The sequence below is a fragment of the Ahaetulla prasina genome, chromosome 3 (genome assembly GCF_028640845.1).
Source record: "Ahaetulla prasina isolate Xishuangbanna chromosome 3, ASM2864084v1, whole genome shotgun sequence".
Lineage (NCBI taxonomy): Eukaryota > Metazoa > Chordata > Lepidosauria > Squamata > Colubridae > Ahaetulla > Ahaetulla prasina.
Genome location: NC_080541.1, coordinates 1,723,138 through 1,749,827, shown reverse-complemented (window position 1 = coordinate 1,749,827; position 26,690 = coordinate 1,723,138). Strand labels below are relative to the sequence as shown.

The window sequence follows — 26,690 nt, the reverse complement described above, 5'->3', positions numbered from 1 at the left end:
AACGACAGTGAAAAAAGTGACTTGTGACTGTTTTTTACACCTGCGGCAACCTCATAGTCACGTGATCGAACTTCAGATGCTTGGAAACTGGCATGTACTTACGACGGTTGAGTGTCCCGGGGTCACGTGATCGCCTTTTGCGACCTTCTGACAAGCAAAGTCAACAGATTCACTTAACAAGCACGTGACATGGTTGTTAAGTGAATCTGGCTTCCCGTGGACGTTGCTTGTCAGAAGGTCGCAAAAGGGGATCACGTGACCCCAGGACGCTGCAGCCGTCATAAATACGAGCCAGTTGCCGAACATCTCTGAATTCTGATCACGTGACCATGGCGATGATGCAATGGTCATAAGTCACTTTGTAATTTTGAATGGTCACTAAGCAAAGAGTTGTAAGTTGAGGACTAACATAATTAAGTCCACACAGGGCCGCGCGGTGTGGCTCAGGCTGTAAGAAGCCTGTTATTAAAACACAGCAGCCTACAATTACTGCAGGTTCTAGTCCCACCAGGCCCAAGGTTGACTCAGCCTTCCATCCTTTATAAGGTAGGTAAAATGAGGACCCAGATTGTTGGGGGCAATAAGTTGATTTTGTATATAAACATACAAATAGGATGAGACTATTGCTTGACATAGTGTAAGCCGCCCTGAGTCTTTGGAGAAGGGCGGGATATAAATGTAAATAAAATAAAAATAAAATAAACCAGGCCCAAGGTTGACTCAGCCTTCCATCCTTTATAAGGTAGGTAAAATGAGGACCCAGATTGTTGGGGGGGCAATAAGTTGACTTTGTAAATATACAAATAGAATGAGACTATTGCCTTACACACTGTAAGCCGCCCTGAGTCTTCGGAGACGGGCGGGATATAAATGTAAAATAAAAAAATAAAAATTGGTGGTAAAGCTTTCAATTATCAGTGGAACAGTCTTGACGTGGTCTGTCTGTCTTTCTTTCTTGCAGATTATCACCTTGTGGGAAATAAAGAGACCAAATGACTGATTTATGATGCCAGGACGTGAGTACAGAAATCTGTTAAATATTTTTTTTTAATTTTTATTTCCATTTTCCAACATCATATTTATGTACAAACTATTGTCCATCAAATCTGTTAAATATTTATGTGCACAGAGACTTTTAAGCCCCTTGCAAAAGTGATGGTGGTGATGCGGGAAACTCGGTGGTTATTTCTGAAGATAAATTTCTGGCTTCACATCCACCGAAACCCCCCAGAGTCTAGAGAATTATTATCCGGAAAGATATTAACAATTTTATTTGCTTGGCAGTTAAAACGATCAGGAAGGGGAATTGTGACGGTTGCCTTAATTTGCGGTCAGTCTCTCTGCAGCTCCAGGGAAAGCTGATAGGCTGAATGGTGGTTGAATTATGTGGATATTTATTCTTCAAATACAGGGACTCCTTTTTCCATTCGATAAAAGGAGAAGAGATTGAGAAACATTTTCACCCTTTAAAGCAGGGGTCTCCAACCTTGGCAACTTTAAGACTTGTGGACTCTGGGAGTTGAAGTCCACAAGTCTTAAAGTTGCCAAGGTTGGAGACCCCTGCTTTAAACCCAAGGGGAAAAAAGACAAAAACGGATGCCCAATTCAAAATTTCAGCGAAGGAGCTCATCGTATAAAGTCTTTGGAACAGGTATTTTAGCTGAATTGCCTGTATTTTTTTGCTTTTAGTGTCTCCGAACATCTTTTCTTTTCCAAAACAATTATTATTATTGTTTGATGGGAACGGTAGCTGTTTTTCTCTCCTCGCAATGGCACAGAGGGACTTTGGCACGGAGTCTTCGGACCGCCGTCTTCCGAGGTGGGTAAAATGAGGACCCAGATTGTTGGGGCAATAAGTTGACTTTGTAAATATACAAATAGAATGAGACTATTGCTTGACATAGTGTAAGCCGCCCTGAGTCTTTGGAGAAGGCGGGATATAAATGTAAAATAAAATAAACCAGGCCCAAGGTTGACTCAGCCTTCCATCCTTTATAAGGTAGGTAAAATGAGGACCCAGATTGTTGGGGCAAGAGGCTGACTCTGTAAAACACTGTAAAGCACTGTAAAGTGATATAAGTGCTATTGCTATCGAATCCTTCTAAGGACCTGGGATTAGGCAAATGTGATGGTGTTACAGATTTCATCACAGGATGTAAGCTGTTCGAGTAAAGCTGCCTCATGCTGGTGTTCAAGTGGTGCTCCAGTTGTTGTTATTCATCCAGTGAGCCAGATGTTCAGATTGGATTCGGCATTTTATCCGCTATCGAATGGATTAACTCTGCCCACAGCCAGCAGTTCAATCATGATGAAACTCAAGGTTGACTCATCCTTCCGTCCTTCCGAGGTGGGTAAAATGAGGACCCAGATTGTTGGGGGCAAGAGGCTGACTCTGTAAAACGCTTAGAGAGGGTTGCAAAGTGATATACCAAAGTGCTATTGCTATCGAATCCCTCCTAAGGACCTGGGATTAGGCAAATGTGATGGATTGCAGATTTCATCGCAGGATGTAAGCTGTTCCGAGTAAAGCTGCCTCATGCTGGTGTTCAAGTGGTGCTCCAGATGTTGTTATGGTTCTTTGCACAGTCAGCCAGATGTTCAGACTGGATTTGCATTTTTGTCTACCTCTTGAGTCCTTCCAAAGGACCTGGGATTAGGCAAATGTGATGGATTGCAGATTTCATCACAGGATGTAAGCTGTTCGAGTAAAGCTGCCTCATGCTGGTGTTCAAGTGGTGCTCCAGATGTTGTTATGGTTCTTTGCACAGTCAGCCAGATGTTCAGATTGGATTCGGCATTTTATCCGCTATCGAATGGATTAACTCTGCCCACAGCCAGCAGTTCAATCATGATGAAACTCAAGGTTGACTCATCCTTCCGTCCTTCCGAGGTGGGTAAAATGAGGACCCAGATTGTTGGGGCAATAAGTTGACTTTGTAAATATACAAATAGAATGAGACTATTGCCTTACACACTGTAAGCCGCCCTGAGTCTTCGGACCGCCGTCTTCCGAGGTGGGTAAAATGAGGACCCAGATTGTTGGGGCAATAAGTTGATTTTGTATATAAACATACAAATAGGATGAGACTATTGCTTGACATAGTGTAAGCCGCCCTGAGTCTTCGGACCGCCGTCTTCCCGAGAGGTTTTCTGGGGATGAAACTTGGATCCCGCTTGAAGCGTTACAATACCGGGTCTCGTGTGAATGGGTTCCACTGGCCTTTTGTCGCCTCTCTTGCTTGGCTCCCACTAGAGATCCAGGGACTGGCTTCTTTTGATCAAACAGGCATTCTTGTCCTTGGACGGAGCGGTGCGGTGGCCTAGAGGCGGAGCTCTCGCCTCACAATCAGGAGGCTGTGAGTTCGATCCTAGGTAGAGGCAGATAATTCTCTCTCTGGGCACAACGAGAATATATCTGCTGAATGAAACTCCGCATTGGCAACAGGAAAGGCATCCGGCCAGTAAACACTCCATTCAGCTGCCCAGACTCCACCCCGCAAGGGATAACGAGGTCGTTAAAAGAGGATGGTTCCTTTCCTTGGACACTGAAATAGGTCCATGTGACTTCTGCTTTGGAGGAGCTGGAACCCTTCGGAGCAGCCGAAGGGCAGTGGGGTGTCAGATGCAGATCAGAGACAATCTACATGAGTTGAGGTCAGTTTGTTGATGGCTTACATGATGCCGTGGGTCCCTCTGCATTATCAGCAGGGCCCTCTTCCTGACAGGATGTGAGCGCTCGGTTCAGATCTCTTGCGTCAGAGAAGAGTCGTCCCCAAAGCTTTCGTGAAGAGCTCAAAACACACCTATTTATTTGCGGGGCTGGGTTAGTTTTAAATTTATTGGTTTTAATGGGGTTTTTAGTATTTATATTGTTTTAATAATTTGGCTATTGAATAAGTTTTTTATGTGTTATTTTAAATTGTATTTATATGTTTGCTTTTAATTGCCTGTGAACCGCCCTGAGTCCTTAGGGAGATAGGGCGGTATATAAATCTGAAAAATAAAAATAAAATAAATAAATAGGTCCATGTGACTTCTGCTTTGGAGGAGCTGGAACCCTTCGGAGCAGCCGAAGGGCAGTGGGGCGTCAGATGCAGATGAGAGACAATCTACATGAGTTGAGGCCAGTTTGTTGATGGCTTACATGATGCCATGGGTCCCTCTGCATTATCAGCAGGGCCCTCTTCCTGACAGGATGTGAGCGCTCGGTTCAGATCTCTTGCGTCAGAGCAGAGTCGTCCCCAAAGCTTTCGTGAAGAGAGATTTGGTTAAAGGTGACTTGCAGATGCTTCGTGGCAAGGAAGCTTCATGATATAGAGTCTCCCTAAAATAATAAAATAATCTGTAGGCCTCCTACGGATGAAAGCAACCATTTGTATGTTGCTGCTGTTGTGATGGGTTGCACAGTCCGGCAGATGCTCAGATTGGATTCGGCATTTTTATCCGGCTATCGAATGGATTAACTGTGCCCACAGCCAGCAGTTCAATCATGATGAGACTCAAGATTGATTCAGCCTTCTGTCTTTCCGAGGTGGGTAAAATGAGGACCCAGATTGTTGGGGGCAAGAGGCTGACTCTGTAAAACACTGTAAAGCACTGTAAAGCGGTATATAAGTGCTATTGCTATCGAATCCCTTCTAAGGACCTGGGATTAGGCAAATGTGATGGTGTTACAGATTTCATCACAGGATGTAAGCTGTTCGAGTAAAGCTGCCTCATGCTGGTGTTCAAGTGGTGCTCCAGATGTTGTTGTTATGGTTCTTTGCACAGTCAGCCAGATGTTCAGACTGGATTTGCATTTTTGTCTACCTCTTGAGTCCTTCTAAAGGACCTGGGAGAGGCAGGTGTGGGTGTTTGCAGGTATCGTCACAGGATGGAAGCTGTTCCGAGCGAAACTGCCTTTTGCAATTGACCGATGGTGAATTTGTCAATGCCAAGAATGTTCAAGTGGTGCTCCAGTTGTTGTTATTCATCCAGTGAGCCAGATGTTCAGATTGGATTTGGCATTTCTCTTATTTATCGACTTCCCAAGGATCTATTATTATTATTATTATTATTATTATTATTATTATTATTATTATTATTATTATTATTATTATTATTATTATTATTATTATATTGTGTTGCTTTGCAAGTACACTGAGTGCTTCTGTGTAAATTCCTTGTGCGTCTAATCACACTTGGCCAAAATAAATAAATAAATAAAAATAAAGAGAAAAATGCCGGCCCATGGAAAATCCAGACCCTTTAAGGCCGAAAGCTTGCATCCCCATGGAGGCATCGCACTCACCTCTGTTGCCACAGCAAAGCTAAGCCGCATTTCAGAGCTGGCACAACTTCTAATGATGATTAGAGGTTTCGGGAGCAGCCGTGATCTTTCTTCTCGAGCGGTTCGCAGGACGTGTTTCGACTTGTTGGTGGGCTTGTTGTTTACCGCTCGTCCTCGGCTGCGCAGAATAAACGCTGCATCCCAGCGTGTTTTTTTCCTCCGGAGAGACTCTGTGGCTCCAGTCGCGAGTCACACTGCGAAGTGCGCAAACGGTTCCGAGCGCACGAGAAGGACGAGGCCACGGGAGGTCGGCCAGTTGATCTCCTCTTTCCAGGGCCCTGCATTATTAATGGAATTGCACACGTGGCCACGTTGTTCTGGTGTCCGGGGAACCTGGGTGTGGATATCTATTGCGGATTGAACGCCGGTGTCCGAATTCAGCGATGCTGAAAGGCCGCGGAAGAGTCAGAGGCAGCCGCAAGGCTGAGTGACACAATCTGGCAAGGATGAAGAGCTATGCGGCTGTTCCCGTAGCCGATCCGGACAGGTCTTACGACTACAACCCCGCCTGGGAACCGGGGCCCTGCTCGTGTTTTGGTAGGTAGCCCTTGATGGGAAATCAGATTCTTCCAAAGTCAGAGCAGCGACGCGCAAAACGGATGTGGACTTTGTGAAGTTTCCTCTTTGTTTTTGTCGTGGTTGTGCAAGAAGCAGCTAACCTGTCGGCAGTCTGGAAGGTAATGTGGGGCTTACCCCATAGATCTGGGATGGGCCACAATGGCCCTTTGACGACCTGTGGACTTCAACTCCCAGAATTCCCGAGCCAGTCGGGCCCACCCTGACCAGATAAAGCAATGGGGCAGGAATTGGGGGAGAGGACAGCCCACATACACCCAGGGCCACCTGGACTTATTGTTTGCAGAACTGTTCAGAAACAGCTTGCTTATTTGCAAAATAAAATAAAATTGGTTTGTGTTTTTTCCGACATCCGGAAAAAAAATATTAACGAGGTTTTTATACTTCCACAATCACTTCGTTCCGGGCGCTGAACCTAAGAGCATAAAATTCCCCCAAGAACTTCCTCCTCCCCGCCCCCTGCACCGTAAAATAATCTGATCAACGTAACGGAAAGGCGTCCCTGGCGGGGAGATACTCCAATGCAGCGAAAACAGCTGCTTCTAATCTAGGATATTGGTATATTCGCTCTGTGCTTCGAAGAATCTTTGCTTTTTCTGCATTTTTCTATTATAATTGAATTGATAAAGGCTGAAACTTTCGGGGAGGCAGTTCACAATTCCTCCAGATGTTTTCCCTTTGCAAGTTCATTGACAGACGCTGAATTTCTTGAGAATTAAGAAGGAGTTTAGGTGTTAGCGTAAAGACCTCCAGTTTTTTCTTTAAAAAAAAAAAAGCTTTATTTGATCTGGTTTTTTTTTAATTTGCATTTATATCCCGCCCTTCTCCGAAGACTCAGGGCGGCTTACACTGTGTCAAGCAATAGTCTTCATCCATTTGTATATTATATACAAAGTCAACTTATTGCCCCCAACAATCTGGGTCCTCATTTTACCTACCTTATAAAGGATGGAAGGCTGAGTCAACCTTGGGCCTGGTGGGACTAGAACCTGCAGTAATTGCAGGCAGCTGTATTAATAACAGACAGACTTAGTCTGTTGAGCCACCAGAGGCCCCTTTCACCCCAATAGCTGCCAGGGAATTGAGTTATTAGTGAGACACATCTGGAGACAGCTGTTGGCAGCTGCTGTGGGCCAGACATGCATTTTATTGCCGTCCTTAGGAATGTTCACCCATGTTTCTCTTAGGAATATCCACTGCCAAGCAGAGATTAGTGTAAATTTTCTGGAAATGCTGCTGGTCTGAAGGTGGCTTCAACCTTCAAAGCCACCTTAACTTGTTTGCGGATTCCCCTCCACCCACCCCCCGTTTGACTAGATAGTCTTTGAAGGTCTGCACGGTTTCCCCTACAGTATCTTTCATTTAAGAAAAAAAACATCCCTCAATTCTCAGGGGCTTCCCAGTTCATGCCTGCTCCCTCTGCCAGGATCAGATCTCATTCTTGGGGTGATTTAAAGGCAGTGGTTGGATTCAAATAATTTAACAACTGGTTCTCTGCCTTAATGACCAGCTGGGTAGGCGTGGCTTGGTGGTCATGTGACCCTGTGGGCGTGGCCAACTCAACATCACTTTGATGGGCGCTTCGCCTTAGCTGTTACAATGTACTAAGGGTTAACCCAAGAGGCAGTTTCTGTAAGCAGGGCAATAAAGATGACGCTAGAAACACCACCAGAATGTTGCTTTCCTTACAGGATTAGCCCTGTAAAGTGGGCAAAAAACAAAACAAGATTTCTTCCAACAGCCGGTTCTCCAAACTGCTTAGAAAGTTAATAACCGGTTCTCCCGAATAGGTGCGAACTGGCTGAATCCCACCACTGTTTAAAGGTCTACGTACACGTGTACGAGTAGTCCTTGACTTACAACAGTTCATTTAGTGACTGTTCAAAGTTACAATTTGTAAAACAAAGTTACAATGTGTAAAACAAAGTTTTACACATTGAAAAAATTGACCTATGACTTAAGAAAGCTGACTTTAACAGCCATCTCAGCGACAGAAATGTTGGGCTCCATTACGGTCATAAGTCAGGGACTACCAGCTGCTGGGACACATCATTTGTAGGACGTTACTAAAATGTGCCCAGCCTCCTTAAGCATGAAGACGATCCAAGGCATCATATAGATTACAATCCAGAATTATCTTTGTTAGGCATAATACCAGAAAAGTATGATAAAGGGAACGTATATTTAATATTACATGTTTTGTCAGCAGCAAGAATTGTATTTGTGCAATATTGGCAAAATGAGGAAAAAACCTGCAGAAGAAGAGATAATTAAAAAAAAATGAGGCTGTGCAGAAATGGACAGATTAACAATGAAGATAAAAGAAGACACAGAATATTTTCAAACTTGGGACTCGTTTTATCAATGGTTGAAAAATAGAGGTAGAAATTAGCAGTTTAATATTGTTGTGTAAACCAACTGACGCAGACAGTAGGCTGTTCACTAGGCACTTATTGTATACGAAGAGTAAATCTCTATCTATCTATCTATCTATCTATCTATCTATCTATCTATCTATCTATCTCTTCCAATCTATTTATCTATCTATCTTCCAATCTATCTGTCTGTCTGTCTATCATCTATCTATCTTCCATCATCTATCTATCTATCTATTTATCTTATCATCTATCTATCTATCTATCTATCTATCTATCTATCTATCTATCTATCTATCTATCTATCTATCTATCTATCTATCTTCCAATCTATCTGTGTGTCTATCATCTATCTATCTTCCATCATCTATCTATCTATCTATCTATCTATCTATCTATCTATCTATCTATCTATCTATCTATCTATCTATCTATCTATCTATCTATCTTCCAATCTATCTGTCTGTCTATCATCTATCTATCTTCCATCATCTATCTATCTATCTATCTATCTATCTATCTATCTATCTATCTATCTATCTATCTATCTATCTATCTATCTCTATCTATCTATCTATCTATCTATCTATCTATCTATCTATCTATCTATCTCTATCCCTCTCTCTCTGGCTGCAGCTCTTTCCCACAGTAAACCGGTTGCAATCCCAAATGGTGGCCCAATTGCCATTTCATGGTCTGGAAGTGACTCTTAGGGGGGCTTGTGGGGAGATACCAAGCAGGGCCGTCCCGATGCCCTTTCTGCACCCCGTAAGCTTGCAAAGAGAGCGAGGCTCTTCTCCGGTTTGCAGACGGAACCGCCTCCTTCGGCAACGCAGGTCTCTTTCCCTGCCATCCCCCTTCTCACCGCCCGTGTTTTCCGCAGGTGTCTGCTGCTGCTGCGCCGCCCTGCGCCCGCGATACAAGCGCCTGGTGGATAACATCTTCCCCGAGGACCCCAAAGTAAGTGGGGGGGGCCCTCTCTGGACACCTCCCGATCTGCAGCTCTGTTGCTAGGTGGTTGGGAGATGGCGTGGAAACACCTGGGCATCCGCAGAGACCTGCCTGCCTTCTTTTGGGCAAGACGGGCGCTTGGCAGGTTGATTCCCTGCCTGGGCTGTTCACCTTGGCTGCGTTGGGAGGACTTGAGCCCTTTGGCCCCTCTTGCTGGAGCTGTGGCTGCTGGGAATTGCAGTCTTTTTTCAAAGGCCAGGTGACTTGTGGGCAGCCATACAGCTGTCTTTGCCTTTCCATTCTTCTGTGTTTAGCCTTGAAGGATTCTTTAGAACAGGTAGCAAGGCTCCCTCTCCTCCCTTCTCCCTCTCTCCCCCTTCCCCTCTTCCTCCCTCCCTCCCCCTTCCTTTTCTTCCTCCCTTCTTTCCCCTTCCCTTCCTTCCTTCCTTCCCCTCTCTCCCCCTTCCCCTCTTCCTCCTCCCCCTTCCCTTCCTTCCTTTTTTCTTCCTCCCCTTCCTTCCCTCTCTCCCGCCTCCCTCCCCTTCCCTCTCTCCCCTTCCCTCTTCCTTCTTCCTCCTTCCCTTCCTTCCCTCCCTCCTCCCCTCTCTCCCCCTTCCCCTCTTCCTCCTCCCCCTTCCCTTCCTTCCTTTTTTCTTCCTCCCCCTTCCCCCCTCCCTCCCTCCTCTCTCTCTCCATCTTCCTCCCTCCTCCTCCTCCTCCTCTCCCTCCCTTTTTAAAAAGGTCCATGTCCCTTGCATGGTTGCCCCTTTTGGGGGGGGGGGGTGTTGAGGCCTCCAAAAGAGGAAAGCTCCCCATCGATTCTTGACCAACCCGCGTGTCCTCTTGGCTGCCCAGGATGGCCTGGTCAAATCGGACATGGAGAAGCTGACCTTCTACGCGGTCTCTGCCCCAGAGAAGCTGGATCGGATTGGCGCCTACTTGGCAGAAAGGCTGAGCCGGGATGTCATCCGCCATCGCTACGGGTGAGAAGGCTCGGCGCTTCTCGGGTCCCTTTCTCAAAGGGTGACCGTTGGCATCCTTCCTGGGGTGTCTATGTGTTTTGTGTGTGTGTGTTTCAGCACCAATTTCTGCTGGAAAGCTCCTAGAATCCTAGGTCCTGAAGGGACCATGGAGGTCTTCTAGTCCAACCCTTTGCCCAAGATCATAGAAGCATAGGACCGGAAGGGACCTTAGAGATCCTCTAGTCCAACCCCTTACCCAAGACCATTGAAACCTAGAAGTGGAAGGGTCCGTAGAGATCTTCTAGTCTATCCCCTTGCCCAAGATCGTAGAAACCTAGGGCTGGAAGAGACCTTAGAGATCGTCTAGTCCAACCCCAAGATCATAGAGTCCTAGGAACATAGGGCCGGAAGGGCCCTTGGAGGTCTTTTGGTCCAGCCCCCTGCCCGAGCAGAAAATCTTATTGCTTTGCCCTTAGAATTTCGAAATATCTCCTTTCCTCTTTATCTTTTGGGACCACTTTCGTAAAAGGGGCGCCTGTCCTTTTGGCAGAGAGGGAGCCACGGGCAGGGCAGGCCCAGGGGAAGAGGCCCTTGCTTGGCCAGGGTGCAAGACGGGTCCAGAGGAGCCCCTCCGCTGAGCATCTCTCCTCCTCTCCTCTCCTCCCACCCAGGTACGTCTTCATTGCAATGGAGGCCCTGGACCAGCTGCTCATGGCCTGCCACTCGCAGAGCATCAAGCCCTTCGTGGAGAGTTTCCTGCACATGGTGGCCAAACTGCTGGAGTCCGGAGACCCCGAACTGCAAGTCCTAGGAACCAACTCCGTAAGTCAGCGCTCCGCTTTTCCTCGGGGATTTGATTCAGGGATGTGTACAAATAGTCCTTGACTTAATGACCACCGTTGAGGCCAAAACCTCTGTCGCTAAGTGAGACATGGGTTAAGTGGGTTTTGCCCCCAATTTACCATCTTTCTTGCCACGGTTGTTAAGCGAATCACTGCAATTAAGGTAGTCACACAGTTGTTAAGTGAATTTGGCTTCCCCATTGACCATGCTTGTCAGAAGGTCACAAAAGGGGATCATATGGTCCCCCAGGACGCTGCAACGGTCATAAGTATGAGTCAGTTGCCAAGCGTCTGAATTTTGGTCCTGTGGCCGGTCGTAGATGTGAAAAACATTCCTAGGTTGCTTTGAGTTCGCCATTGTAACTTTGAACGGTCACTAAATGAACTGTTGTAAGTCGAGGATTTCCTGACTCTGCTTTGGTTCAGCTGACCGAAAGAGAGAAAGCCGGATTCCCTTAACAACCGCATTGTTCACTTAACAACTGCAGTGATTCACTTAGCAACGGTGGCAAGAAAGGTCGTAAAACGGGGCAAAACTCACTGAACGCCTGTCTGGCTTGGAGGCAGAAATTCTGGGCTCAGTCCTGGTCGTAAAGTGGGGACCCCCTGTGCTTTTTCAGAGCTCGTCATTGCTCTGCCCCTAATCTTGCGTCCGGCCGCCTCCTTTCCCCTCCCTGCAGTTTGTCAAGTTTGCAAACATTGAGGAAGACACGCCCTCCTATCACCGCCGCTACGACTTCTTCGTGTCCCGCTTCAGTGCCATGTGCCACTCCTGCCACGACGATCCGGAAATACGGAACGAGTAAGTTGTGTGTGCGGGAGTGTGTGTGAGAGCAAGTGTGAGCTTTCCAATTGTTTCTTAAGTTAGCGAACCAAGAATCTTCTCCACTGACTCTCAGCCAAACACGGTGGTCTTTCTTTTTCTAAGATAAAATAAACTTTAGCGTCGCTTTTTCCAATGAACACACACACACATATATATATATATATCTCCCTACACATATGTGCACATACATATAGAAATGGTATATATACTTATATATACATGTATAGTAGAATAGAATAGAATAGAATAGAATAGAATAGAATAGAATAGAATAGAATAGAATAGAATAGAATAGAATAGAATAGAATAGAATAGAATAGAATGTCCAGGCAGAAGAAGAACATCATGGCTTCAAAATCTAAGGGACTAAACTTCTCTGACTCTTGGTCCTCTGGAATGCAACCTCTCCCTCCTTCCCGGGAATCCAGGCCACATTCCACCACAGCCCCTGATGTTACAAGGCATCTAGTTTGCACTGGAGCCTTTCCTCAGCTTCAAAACCTGAAGCTGAAAAAGTTTAGCTGTGCTGTGACTGCTAAATCCATGAACTGGGTAGGTCTAGTTTGGTGAAAAGAAGGACATGGGGGGGACACGATAGCAGTCTTCCAATATTTGAGGGGCTGCCCCAAAGAAGAGGGAGTCAAGCTATTCTCCAAAGCACCAGAAGGCAGGAGAAGAAGCAACGGATGGAAACCAATCAAGGAGAGATTCAACCTGGAAATTATTGCAATCGCAATAGCACTTGGAGTTATATACGACTTCATAGTGCTTCACAGCCGTCTCTAAGCGGTCTATAGGGTCAGCCTCTTGCCCCAACAATCTGGGGCCTCATTTTACTGACCTTGGAAGCATAGAAGGCTGAGCCAGTCTTGAGCCGGTCAGGACTGAGGGAATTGAACTCCTGGCAATGTAAGCAAAGTTAGCTTGCAATACTGCATTCTAACCACTGAGCCACCATTGCCCTTTAAGAAAAGATTGGACAGCCATTTGGGCTCCTGTTTGAGCAGAGGGTTGGACTAGATGACCTCCAATGTCCCTTCCAACCCTTTTAGTTTGGATTCTGTAAATGGCAGCTACAGCAATAAAAAGGAAGAGGGCTAGTAACGTATTGCTAAAGGTGGGTTGGGGAGCAGTCAGTGTGCTGACTTTTGTAGGCATGTTTTCTGTCTGTCATCCCCACATCACTTCATTAGACCCCGTCCCGTCTGTCTGCACGGAAGGATTTAATTTGGAAATAGGACTTATAGGGCAATTGTGACACATTCACCCCTTCCCTTCCTCTTCCCATAAGGATCCGGATCGCTGGCATCAGGGGCATCCAGGGAGTTGTGCGGAAGACTGTGAATGATGAGCTGCGGGCCACCATCTGGGAGCCTCAGCACATGGACAAGATCGTCCCCTCTCTGCTTTTCAACATGCAGAAGACAGAAGACCCTGATGGGTATGTCTGCCTTGAAGAAGGCTATGTCTTCTTCCCCCCTTGACCTTGGTTGATCTCAGTTGACCAATGTTGATTAATCATGATTTCTGTTGACCTTGGTTGACCTCGGTTGACTAATGTTGACCACTACTGAATTCTCTTCATGTCAATTGACCAATGTTCACCACTGTTGACCTTGGTTGATCACTACTGACCTTGGTTGACCTCTGTTGACCTTCATTGACCAATGTTAACTTTGGTTGATCATTGTTGACCAATGTTGACCACTGTTGACCAATGTTAACCTCTTTTGTCCTATGTTGACCAATGTTGAGCACTGGGTGAGGTTTCCCTGGTTAACAAAGGGGCAGCAGCCATTAGTAAGGGGCAGCCGAGAAGGAAAGATGCTCAGGGGAGCCAGATGTCTCCTCTGGGAGTGCTGGTGACTCTCAGCATCTCTGCCAGGCTTGGCATTCCTGTCCCAGCAGCGTCTCTTTTCCTTCCAGCCGCATTGGACCACCAGCCTCTCCATCGGGTGAGAAAGAGGAGAACCCTGCTGTCTTGGCCGAGAATTGCTTCCGAGAACTGCTGGGCCGTGCCACCTACGGGAACATGAGCAACGCCGTCAGGCCAGTCTTCGCGTAAGTGGGATCCTCCAGAATCTTTGGGGTTTTGCTAGGAGTAAGAGATAAGCGGGGCAGGACAGCTGCGGCTCCTGAAACAAAGTTCTCCTCCCGAGCCATTCTGATCTCTGCTTCATTCTTTGTCGATCCATGTTTGCAAACTGGACTGGCTCATAGAAAAAACTAAAAGCGGTGTGGAGTAGTGGAGAGAGCCTGGCCACAGACTGGGCAGCCTCGCACCTCGCTGCTTAACTTTCCCTCTGGAGTCAACTCTGGAAGGACGTGGAAGGACAGTGCAGGGTCCTTGTTGCTCTCTGAGATTGGCTGTTTTCTTGCAGAGGTTTCATTACCCAGACTAGGTAACATCATCAGTGCTAAAAGGGAAGAAGCTTGTGGAGCGGAGGAGGAAGAGGAGGAGAGGGACAAGGAGGATGATTGTGGGGGTCCTTGGTGCTCTCTGAGCTTGTTTCGTTACAGATGTTTCATGACCCAACTAGGTAACGTCATCGGCACGCACCGTAGCCCTGACAGAAAAATCATTTCTTTTTAACAGACATTTAGGCCACCACAAACTATGGGACCCAAATGAATTTGCCGTCCATTGCTTTAAGATCATCATGTACTCCATCCAGGTAAGTCTGCCCTGTTCAAACCCAGGTAAGACCTCCTCCGCAGCCAGATGTGCTTTTTATATATTATCAGAACCAGAGAGCATTTTCATCAGTGTGAAATTTTTCTTTTGGATAACGTCATCTTTAGGGTGTGTGTGTGTCTGTACGTTCAGCCATCTTGAAGCCTGAAATTTTGTTTTAAAAGTTTGGACAAAGTTGAAAACTTTCCTATTTGCCACTTTCTTATTAGCCAGTGAAAACGGGACTTTTTTTCCATGCTTTGACATACAGCTAGTATGCCTCGACTTACAACAGTTTGTTGAGTGACTGTTCTGAGTTACAGCGGCACTGAACAAAAGTGTGTTACGACCATTTTTCACACTTGCATCCCCATGGTCACCAGATCAAAACTGAGATGCTTAGCAACTGGCATGTACTTATGACGGTTGAGGTCCCAGAGTCACGTGATCCCCTTTTGCGACCTTCTGACAAGCCAAGTCAGCACGGAAGCCAGGTTCACTTAACAACCTTGTTAGTAACATAACTGTATCAAGGATTCACTTAACAACTGTGGAAGAGAGGTCGTAAAATGGGACAAAACTCAATGAATTTCTTTCGCTTAACAAACAGAAACACTGTCAGACTATTTACTGAATCTGCACTACTATTAATCTTCTCATAGTTCCCATCACCAATCTCTTTCCACTTATGACTGAATGACTGCAACTTTGTTGCTGGCAATCCTTATGATTTATATTGATATATTGACCATCAATTGTGTTGTAAATGTTGTACCTTGATGAAGGTATCTTTTCTTTTATGTACACTGAGAGCATCTGCACCAAGACAAATTCCTTGTGTGTCCAATCACACTTGGCCAATAAAATTCTATTCTATTCTATTCTAAATGATGGGCTCAGTTGTGGTTGTGAATCTTTAAAGCAGTGTTGGTCAACCTTTAAAGTGATGTTGGTCAACTTTTAAAGCAGTGTTGGTCAACTTTTAAAGCAGTGTTGGTCAACCTTTAAAGCAGTGTTGGTCAACTTTTAAAGCAGTGTTGGTCAACTTTTAAAGCAGTGTTGGTCAACCTTTAAAGTGATGTTGGTCAACTTTTAAAGCAGTGTTGGTCAACCTTTAAAGCAGTGTTGGTCAACTTTTAAAGCAGTGTTGGACAACTTTTAAAGCAGTGTTGGTCAACCTTTAAAGTGATGTTGGTCAACTTTTAAAGCAGTGTTGGTCAACTTTTAAAGCAGTGTTGGTCAACCTTTAAAGTGATGTTGGTCAACTTTTAAAGCAGTGTGCGTCAACCTTTAAAGCAGTGTTGGTCAACTTTTAAAGCAGTGTTGGTCAACTTTTAAAGCAGTGTTGGTCAACCTTTAAAGCAGTGTTGGTCAACTTTTAAAGCAGTGTTGGTCAACCTTTAAAGTCTTTTAAAGTCTTTAAAAGTCTTTAAAGTCTTTTAAAGCAGTGTTGGTCAACCTTTAAAGCAGTGTTGGTCAACCTTTAAAGCAGTGTTGGACAACTTTTAAAGCAGTGTTGGTCAACCTTTAAAGTGATGTTGGTCAACTTTTAAAGCAGTGTTGGTCAACTTTTAAAGCAGTGTTGGTCAACCTTTAAAGTGATGTTGGTCAACTTTTAAAGCAGTGTGCGTCAACCTTTAAAGCAGTGTTGGTCAACCTTTAAAGCAGTGTTGGTCAACTTTTAAAGCAGTGTTGGTCAACCTTTAAAGCAGTGTTGGTCAACCTTTAAAGCAGTGTTGGTCAACTTTTAAAGCAGTGTTGGTCAACTTTTAAAGCAGTGTTGGACAACTTTTAAAGCAGTGTTGGTCAACCTTTAAAGCAGAGGGCTAGTAACGTATTGCTAAAGGTGGGTTGGGGAGCAGTCAGTGTGCTGACTTTTGTAGGCATGTTTTCTGTCTGTCATCCCCACATCACTTCATTAGACCCCGTCCCGTCTGTCTGCACAGAAGGATTTAATTTGGAAATAGGACTTATAGGGCAATTGTGACACATTCACCCCTTCCCTTCCTCTTCCCATAAGGATCCGGATCGCTGGCATCAGGGGCATCCAGGGAGTTGTGCGGAAGACTGTGAATGATGAGTTGCGGGCCACCATCTGGGAGCCTCAGCACATGGACAAGATCGTCCCCTCTCTGCTTTTCAACATGCAGAAGACAGAAGACCCTGATGGGTATGTCTGCCTTGAAGAAGGCTATGTCTTCTTCCCCCCTTGACCTTGGTTGATCTCAGTTGACCAATGTTGATTAATCATGACTTCTGTTGACCTTGGTTGACCTCAGTTGACTAATGTTGACCACTACTGAATTCTCTTCATGTCAATTGACCAATGTTCACCACTGTTGACCTTGGTTGATCACTACTGACCTTGGTTGACCTCTGTTGACCTTCATTGACCAATGTTAACTTTGGTTGATCATTGTTGACCAATGTTGACCACTGTTGACCAATGTTAACCTCTTTTGTCCTATGTTGACCAATGTTGAGCACTGGGTGAGGTTTCCCTGGTTAACCAAGGGGCAGCAGCCATGAGTAAGGGGCAGCCGAGAAGGAAAGATGCTCAGGGGAGCCCGATGTCTCCTCTGGGAGTGCTGGTGACTCTCAGCATCTCTGCCAGGCTTGGCATTCCTGTCCCAGCAGCGTCTCTTTCCCTTCCAGTCGCATTGGACCACCAGCCTCTCCATCGGGTGAGAAAGAGGAGAACCCTGCTGTCTTGGCCGAGAATTGCTTCCGAGAACTGCTGGGCCGTGCGACCTACGGGAACATGAGCAACGCCGTCAGGCCAGTCTTCGCGTAAGTGGGATCCTCCAGAATCTTTGGAGTTTTGCTAGGAGTATGAGATAAGCAAGGCAGGACAGCTGCGGCTCCTGAAACAAAGTTCTCCTCCCGAGCCATTCTGATCTCTGCTTCATTCTTTGTCGGTCCATGTTTGCAAACTGGACTGGCTCATAGAAAAAACTAAAAGCGGTGTGGAGTAGTGGAGAGAGCCTGGCCACAGACTGGGCAGCCTCACACCTCGCTGCTTAACTTTCCCTCTGGAATCAACTCTGGAAGGGACGTGGAAGGACAGTGCAGGGTCCTTGTTGCTCTCTGAGATTGGCTGTTTTCTCACAGAGGTTTCATTACCCAGACTAGGTAACATCATCAGTGCTAGAAGGGAAGGAGTTTGTGGAGCGGAGGAGGAAGAGGAGGAGAGGGACAAGGAGGATGACTGTGGGGGTCCTTGGTGCTCTCTGGGCTTGGCTGTTTTCTTGCAGATGTTTCATGACTCAGCTAGGTAACATCATCGCTAGAAGGGGGTGGAGTTTGGGAGGAGGAGGAGGAGGAGGAGGAAGGGAGAGGAGACTGAGGGGTCCTTGGTGCTCTCTGAGCTTGTTTCGTTACAGATGTTTCATGACCCAACTAGGTAACGTCATCGGCACACACCGTAGCCCTGAGAGAAAAATCATTTGTTTTTAACAGACATTTAGGCCACCACAAACTATGGGACCCAAATGAATTTGCCGTCCATTGCTTTAAGATCATCATGTACTCCATCCAGGTAAGTCTGCCCTGTTCAAACCCAGGTAAGACCTCCTCCGCAGCCAGATGTGCTTTTTTTATATCATCAGAACCAGAGAGCATTTTCATCAGTGTGAAATTTTTCTTTTGGCTAACGTCATCTTTAGGGTGTGTGTGTGTGTGTACACGTTCAGCCATCTTGAAGCCTGAAATTTTGTTTTAAAAGTTTGGACAAAGTTGAAAACTTTCCTATTTGCCACATTCTTAGTAGCCAGTGAAAACGGGACTTTTTTCCCATGCTTTGACATACAGCTAGTATGCCTCGACTTACAACAGTTTGTTGAGTGACTGTTCTGAGTTACAGCGGCACTGAAAAAAGTGTGTTACGACCATTTTTCACACTTGCATCCCCATGGTCACCAGATCAAAACTGAGATGCTTAGCAACTGGCATGTACTTATGACGGTTGAGGTCCCAGAGTCACGTGATCCCCTTTTGCGACCTTCTGACAAGCCAAGTCAGCGGGAAAGCCAGGTTCACTTAACAACCTTGTTAGTAACATAACTGTATCAAGGATTCACTTAACAACTGTGGAAGAGAGGTCGTAAAATGGGACAAAACTCAATGAATTTCTTTCGCTTAACAAACAGAAACACTGTCAAACTATTTACTGAATCTGCACTACTATTAATCTTCTCATAGTTCCCGTCACCCATCTCTTTCCACTTATGACTGTATGACTATAACTTGTTGCTGGCAATCCTTATGATTTATATTGATATATTGACCATCAATTGTGTTGTAAATGTTGTACCTTGATGAACGTATCTTTTCTTTTATGTACACTGAGAGCATCTGCACCAAGACAAATTCCTTGTGTGTCCAATCACACTTGGCCAATAAAATTCTATTCTATTCTATTCTATTCTATTCTATTCTATTCTATTCTATTCTATTCTATTCTATTCTATTCTATTATGTACACTGAGAGCATCTGCACCAAGACAAATTCCTTGTGTGTCCAATCACACTTGGCCAATAAAATTCTATTCTATTCTATTCTATTCTATTCTATTCTATTCTGCGTTGTACCCTATGATTCTTGATGAAGGTATCTTTTCTTTTATGTGCACTGAGAGCATCTGCACCAAGACAAATTCCTTGTATGTCCAATCACACTTGGCCAATAGAAAATTCTATTCTATTCTATTCTAAATGATGGGCTCAGTTGTGGTTGTGCATCTTTAAAGCAGTGTGCGTCAACTTTTAAAGCGATGTTGATCAACTTTTAAAGCAGTGTTGGTCAACTTTTAAAGCAGTGTTGGTCAATCTTTAAAGCAGTGTTGGTCAACTTTTAAAGCAGTGTTGGTCAACTTTTAAAGCAGTGTTGGTCAACCTTGGAGACTTAAAGATGGGTGGACTTCAATTCCCAGAATTCCCCAGCCAACAACGCTGGTTGGGGAATTCTGGGAGTTGAAGTCCACCCATTTTCAAGTCTCCAAGGTTGACCAACACTGTTTTAGACATTATCCCTTTAACTTTCCAAGATTATTCTGTTCCTCTTCATTTTTTGGGATGCCCCAAACCTGTTCTACTGTTCCCGTTTCTCATTTGGCCTCAGAGGCGCAAAAATTTCATTTGCCTTTCCTGGAGGGGGGAGAACTGTGACTTCACTACTACTACCCCGGAAGTGGTGCCAATGTTGTGTTCTTTTGTTTCCGCTTCCTTCCAAGGCCCAATACTCGCACCACGTGATACAGGAGATTCTGGCACATCTGGACAGCTGCAAGCGAGACTCTCCCCGCGTTCGAGCTGGGATCATCCAAGTCCTGCTGGAGGCGGTGGCCATCGCGGCCAAGGGATCCATCGGTGAGTCCAATCAGATCCGCCCCGCCCGGCTGGCATTGCAGTTTTGAGAGAGGGACACAAAGGGCTGGTTGGTTGTTAGGAATGTGCAGTCGGACATGTGGCTTCTTCCGGTTGATAGGTAGTCCTCAACTTACAACATTCTTTTAGTGACCGTTTGACTTTTCAGTTACAACGGAACTGAAAAAGGTGACTTATGACCATTTTTTACATTTACAACAGTTGTAGCATCCCTAGGGTCCCATGATCAAAATTCAGACACTTGGCAAGGGACTCATATTTATGATGGTATAGTGGTCCAGGGTCGTGTGATCCCCTTGTATGACCTCCTGACAAGCAAAGTCAATGGGGGAAGCCGGATTCACTTAACAACCAGGTTAAATCACAGGACAGGACAGGATAAGACAGGCTACCCAACCCAACCCAATATAGCTGGAAGGGACCTTGGAGGTCTTCTAGTCCAACCCCCTGCTCAAGCAGGAGACCCCATACCATTTCAGACAGATGGCTGGCCAATCCCTTCTTAAAAACCTCCAGTGATGGAGCTCCCACAACTTCTGGTGGCAAGTCGTTCCACTGGTTTAATTGTCCTCGTGGAATTTCTTCTTACCGTGGTTTTAGGTTGCTTGAAAAGTCATAAAATGGGTCAAAACTCAGCAAAAGTCTCGCTTAGCAACCTAAATTTTGGGCTCAGTTGTGGTCGTAAGTGAAGGACTACCTGTATAAACTACCAACTTGTGATGGTTTGTGAAAAATTCCTTGTGGCAGGAAAAGTCGTAAAATGGAACCAAACTCACTTAACTGTCTTGGTTAGCAACAGAAATGTCATATTCAATTGTGGTCATAAGGTGAGGACTACCTGTATGATGGTTGCACTGTCTTGGGCTCACCACTTGTGTGACCTTCCTAGGTGGCTTCTCACAAGCAAAGTGAACAGGGAAAGCTGGATTCACTTAATGACCGCATGATTCACTTAACAACTGTCTTGCTTAGCAATGGAAAGGTTGGGCTCACTTACGGTCTTAAGTTGAAGACTATCTACAGGCAATCCTCAACTTACAACAGTTTATTTAATGACCAAAGTTACGACGACCCTGAAAAAAGAGACTTATGACCGTTTTTCACACTTACGACCATTGCAGCATCCCCCACAGCCACGTGATGAAAATTCAGACATTGGACAACTGACTCACATTTATGACGGTCACAGCATCCCTGTGGTCAAGTGATTTAGATATGGATGCTTTACGTCTGTCTCGCATTTATGACGGTCACGTGATCCCCTTTTCCGACCTCCTGACCAATGGGCAAGCCAGAGGGACTTATTTATTTATTTATTTATTTATGTATTTATTTATTTATTTATTTATTTATTTATTTTATTAGATTTTTATACCGCCCTTCTCCCGAAGGACTCAGCCAAATAATAAAACCACACAATATACACATTAAAACAGAAACTTAAAACCAAGCATATTTACATAAATGGCCGAAATTTAAAACAATCAATTTAAAACCCTAAAATTCATAAATAGCCCCAATTAAAATTCAATAAAACTTTTAAGCCAGTCCCGCTTGAATAAATAAATGCGTTTTCAGCTCACTTCACACCAAATTGAGAACTGCTGTCATTTCGCTCAACAACCGGTGGCAGGAAAGATCGTGAAATGGGTTAAAATTCACTTTACCGGGTGTCTCACTTAGCAACAGAACTATTAGGCTCAGTGGTGGCCGTAAGCCGAGGACTCAGTCTGCTGTTCCTCCCGGTATAAAATGATCCTCCCTGCGGGGATTCAGGTGCTAAAGTTACTCCAATCGTCAGGGAATTGAGACGGGAACCACTTGAGTAAGCAAGAATGTGGACCATGTTATTAAAGGCTAATTAGGGATAATTGAGCTGGCGATGAGATCCGGGAACTTCTGGCTCATCTTAGCTGACTTCTGGCAGTGGAGAGGCGGCAGGATCTTGAATTGAGAAGGACAGGCAGCGTTGGGAGAGGAAGAAGCGCTGGGAGAAAACAGAATTGGGCCATAAATGGCAGCCCAGGATGGCAAACGGTGCCAGGAAGTCAAGAGGGAAAATCCAGATGGTGAGGATTTTTCCCAGAGCAAAAGATTGTTTTGTTCAGTGGTTCCCGCTTAGATAAGGCAGAAAATGTACTTGTTTTTTCCACCCCCTTGTTCTTTCTTTTATTTAAAAATTAGAACTGGTTCTAAAGTATGAATTATTTCACATTCTTCTGCTCTTAACTATTCCATGGAATATTTTTAACTGGGTCCCAAAGGTATGTTTTTTTTTTCTTTTCAAGAGGCAACTGGACTTTCTGGTTTTTCTTTTGAAGATGTTTCGCTTCTCATCCGAGAAGCTGCTTCAGCTCTGACTGGATGGGGGTTGGGGGGAACGGAAGGATTGATACTCCTTGAGGACAGCTGGTCAGGGACTGTCAACCGCCATCCGGTCAGAGCTGAAGAAGCTTCTTGGAAGAGAAGTGAAAAGTCTTCAAAGAAAAACCAGAAAGTCCAGTTGTCTCTTGAAATAATAATAATAATAATAATAATAATAATAATAATATAATATTTTAATTTATATTTAAATAAAAGCCCCTTTGGGAACAGCCGTGAACTGGATGACGGAGGATCTCCAGAGACGTTTTGAATTGGGGGTGACCTCGTTGCAAGAGATCGCCTACGGAAAGCAAAAAGATTCTCGGTTGTGAAGTTGGTCTTTCGTGGCCCTCATTTTCTTTTATCTTTTTTTTTGTTTTAAAAAAGCCGAGAGCTGTCATTGTGTTAGTGGTAAACCAGACAGAAAACACAACCAAATGAACTAACCCGACTTTGTTGTAAGGCTACGTTAACAGAATCTTTCAGGTTTGAGAGTGCAAATCTCCCGCTGTCTCTTTTACAGCCTGAGAATTATCTGACCATCCTCTAAGCAGCATTTCCTTGCCTTGTTTCTTTCAAATGCCATCACAAATTCTGCGTCCGTTTGGTTTGTCCTAGACTTATGACCACAATAGACCTGAAAATGGAGGTTGCTAAGCAAGAGATTGGTTGAGTCTTGATGACTTTTATGGCCACAATTGTTAAGAGGATCACCGCGGTTGTCAGACTGGTAACGTGGTTGTTGACTGAATCTGGTTTCCCCCTTGACTTTGCTTAGGTGAAGGGTCACATACGCACCTGACCCCGGGACACCACAACCGTCATAAATATGAGTCCGTCGCCAAGCCTCTGAATTTTGATCACATAACCGCAGGGATGGTACAACGGTCATAAGTGTGAAACACCATCATAAGTTATTTTTTTCAGTGCCATTGTAGCTTCGAACGGGCACTGAACGAACGGTTATAAATTGAGGACCACCTGTATTTTCTACCTCGCTACTGCTAGCGTCTTTTTCTTATTAAAGTTAGAAGAACCGTTTTGGGTTCATAACAAGTCAGCAAGTGAACTTTCTCCTAAGCGGAGACAAAGAGGTTCCATCATAAGGAATTTTGGCAGTGATGGATTGGGTCAGGTGAACCCGTCATGACGTAAAGAGGTGCTTGATTTGGGGCTTGTAGCTTACAGAGCCAGTTTGTCTAGTGAGTAAGGTGCCAAACGTGGGATGGGAAGACTCGAGTACGAGTTCTGCCTTAGGCAAAAAGGCCATTTGGGTGAGTCAGCTTTCTTTCAGTTCTAGGAAGAAACCAATGTCAGGCTTCCAAGTAATTCACCCGTAATAAATAGAACTCCGAGGCAGGTAGATTCCTCAAAGAATTGGTTTATTGGCTATATCGTATTGGCACAGGCTGGTGAAAACCGACTCTGACTATTCCCGCGGTTTTCACCTAATTAAAAATAAAAGTTTTTTCCCCCTTTCCCAAACAATCAGTCACATGGTCCAATCATTGTGTCTTCCAGTTGCCTGGTAACTTTGCTCCTCCTCTCTCCGACCACCTGTGGGAATGTCCTTGGTTCCCAAGAGAAAATATTTTGTTTTGGCTACAATCCCTATTCCCCCCTCCCTAGCCCTCAGCTGTAGTGTGGCAGCAGTGAAGCTCTGAAAATAGCCTTCACTGGACAGTCGATGCTCCTCTGGAAATGGAGAACTGCCTGGGCTTGTCCAGAAGGCCAGCCTGGGCTAGAGGTTAAGAGCCAGATTAGGAGCTTGGGAAATGATGAAATTCCCTCCAGGGTTAGGCACAAAATCCACTGGGTGACCTTGGGCCAGTCCCCCTCTCTTAGCCTTGGGAAAATGTCAGAAGACATTGCCAGGAAAACGGAAGGCTACCAAGAAAATATTTCTGGTTGTGGGTTGAACTGTGGCTTCTTTCTACCAAAGAATTTAATATTTATATTTATAAATATTTTAATATTTATATTTCTATTTTTAACAATTGGTATTATTAACTATTGGCATTAGAATAAGTCTTTTAATGATTATTTTAATTTGTATATTGATGTTTTTTATATGCCTGTAAACCGCCCTGAATCCTTTGGGAGATAGGGCGGTATATAAGTTTAAATAATAAATAAATAAATAAATAAAGGTGCATTTTCCAAGAGGCAACTGGACTTCCTGGTTTTTCTTTGAAGACGTTTCTGTTCTTATCAGAGCTGAAGAAGCTTCTTGGATGAGAAGCAAAACGTCTTCAAGGAAAAACCAGAAAATTGCCTTTTGGGACAACGGTGATCTGGATGACTAGAGAATCTCCATAGACACGTGGCTTCTTCGATGCTCTCTGTGTTTGGTGTGGCAGGGTTTTTTTTGGAGATGTTTCATGACCCAACTAGGGAACATTATCAGTGCTAGAAGGGAGTGGGGTTTGAGACTCTGACCTCCGTTTGGTTTGAGTGAAAACGCAAGGCTAACAGGTGGGAGACCATGAGTTCTAGTCCTTCCTTTGTCATGGAAGCTGGCTACGAAGAAGGGAGGTGGGTTGGGCTGAGAGAGAGAGAGGGACTGGTCCAGAGTCACTCGAGCCTAAGATGGGGCTAGAATGCATCGTCTCCTGGTGATCGGCCCAAAGTCACCCAGTTGGCTTTCGGGCCTAAGGTAGGATTTGAACACACAGCCTCCTGCTTTCTTCCTGGTGCCTTAACCACTAGACTTTGGGTCAATCGCCAGGGGACAGTGAGTTCTAGTTGCGCCTTAGGCGTGAAATCCAGCTGGGTAACTTTTGGCCAATTACCAGGAGATGATGAGTGCTAGTTCCGCCTTAGGCATAAAAGACAGCTAGGTGATTCTGGGCCAGTCGCCCTCTCCCAGCCCAACCCACCTCACAGGGTTGTTGTTACAGGGACAATAAGAAAGAAGAAAATGTGCTGGATATGTTTTGTCACTTTGAGTTGTTTGTAAAAGCAATAAAGGCAGGATATAAATGAATAAATATATATATTTTTTTTACCACGCTTTCGTTGGCCAGGACCTACCGTCCTGGAGGTTTTCAACACCCTGCTGAAGCACCTGAGCCTGAGTGTGGATTTTGAACTGGGCAACACGAGGGGCAATCACGGCCACGCTGCCCTCACTGCCCCCTCTAAGGACAACGACGAACGCATCGTCCAGAATGCCATCATTCAAACCATCGGTGAGTGTCCGGGGTAGAATCTCACCTGGTGTCGCATTTTCTTTTTGTACCTTTTCAGTCCCTGGTGCAAAATAAGGGTCCCCTCCCCCTCCGGTATTTCCTCTCTATGACCGCTGTATAAATGAGTCAAACCGACGAATGTTATGGCTGCAAATGGTGTCCCAACCTTGAAATATTTCTGGTCTACAAAGAAGGGAGGAAGGCGAGCCGGAATTGGAGCTGACGGAAATTGAGGGGGGCGGCTTCTTTGTTGGCTTCGGAGGAATTTGGGGAAGAGCAGGCAGAGTGAGGCCAGGGCCTTTCAGGATTGGGATGGCTTGTAGGCAGGGAGGAAGCGGGGCAGGATGACCAAGAGAGGCTAAGCAGTCAACATGAGAGATAGAGCTCAGGTGATGAGCAAGGACCGCCCCCTCCTGATCCTCGAGCACGGAGAGTGGAGAGAAGACGAGAACAGCACAAACTGACCTAACTATTTGGGAAGAGAGCGCCTCGCTCGTCTTCACAAGGCACACCTGGGGACTGACACTTAAGGAGGCGCTGTGGGGTGGGGCATTTGTCAGGAACAAACACTGAATTCTTGGAGTGCTGAGTGCCGACTTTTGAACTGTCTTGGATTCCTTGCATTCCTTCTGGATTTCTTGCTTTGCAGCCACGGTGCTCACAGCCTCGGGCTGGACTGTTTGCAGCCAGAGGCTGCTTGAGGTGTGTGTGTGGGAGAGAGATCACTTTGCTCTGGGACTTGCCAGAAACGTGGGAGAAATTTGGAGCACTAAAAGGGCGGTTTGAACTGCCTGTGCCCCAGGTCATCCAAGCACTCCCCCCTTCCCCTTAAAGCTCACCCCAATTCCTTCTGCACCCCACCATGAATACACCTCTCCTAGCATAAAATCGGGCCACTTTGTGTTCTGATGATTGACAAAAATTTTGATTGACAGAGTGAATCACTTGCATCTCTGATTTATTTGCAAATCAAGCATACCTGTTATAATTAAAAATCTGGTTCTAGTTTCTTATTTGGATTTTTAAAAACTCTTTCTAAGGCAACTTAGCTCTTGCGGGTAACTCCAATTTAGGGGGAACTAGGAAGGGTCCTGGGTTGGCCTTGCCTTCATTTCCTGCTTTTTAAGGAGTGTTTCTCAACCATGCCTGCTTTAAGATGGGTGGACTTCAACTCCCAGAATTCCCTAGCCAAGGTTGAGGAATACAGGGGGTTTT

The 26,690-nt window shown here is 45.2% G+C and overlaps 1 protein-coding gene across 8 annotated transcripts in view; it reads left to right on the top strand.

The window, feature by feature from the left end:
- EFR3A (EFR3 homolog A) overlaps positions 1-26,690 on the top strand; it is a 58,967-nt gene that overhangs the window by 7,191 nt on the left and 25,086 nt on the right. For 6 of the 8 annotated variants that reach the window (XM_058176798.1, XM_058176797.1, XM_058176800.1 and 3 more), the window contains 10 exons: positions 962-1,016; positions 9,164-9,240; positions 10,087-10,214; positions 10,865-11,015; positions 11,716-11,837; positions 16,556-16,705; positions 17,191-17,325; positions 17,995-18,073; positions 19,767-19,902; positions 25,311-25,475. In XM_058176798.1, coding sequence (XP_058032781.1) covers positions 1,004-1,016; positions 9,164-9,240; positions 10,087-10,214; positions 10,865-11,015; positions 11,716-11,837; positions 16,556-16,705; positions 17,191-17,325; positions 17,995-18,073; positions 19,767-19,902; positions 25,311-25,475 — 1,156 coding nt within the window. In that variant the 5' untranslated portion in view covers positions 962-1,003. Of the gene's footprint in view, positions 1-961; positions 1,017-5,157; positions 5,867-9,163; positions 9,241-10,086; positions 10,215-10,864; positions 11,016-11,715; positions 11,838-13,152; positions 13,303-13,787; positions 13,923-14,457; positions 14,537-16,555; positions 16,706-17,190; positions 17,326-17,994; positions 18,074-19,766; positions 19,903-25,310; positions 25,476-26,690 lie in introns of those variants that run through there. The other 2 variants (XM_058176804.1, XM_058176796.1) reach the window with 2 other exon arrangements.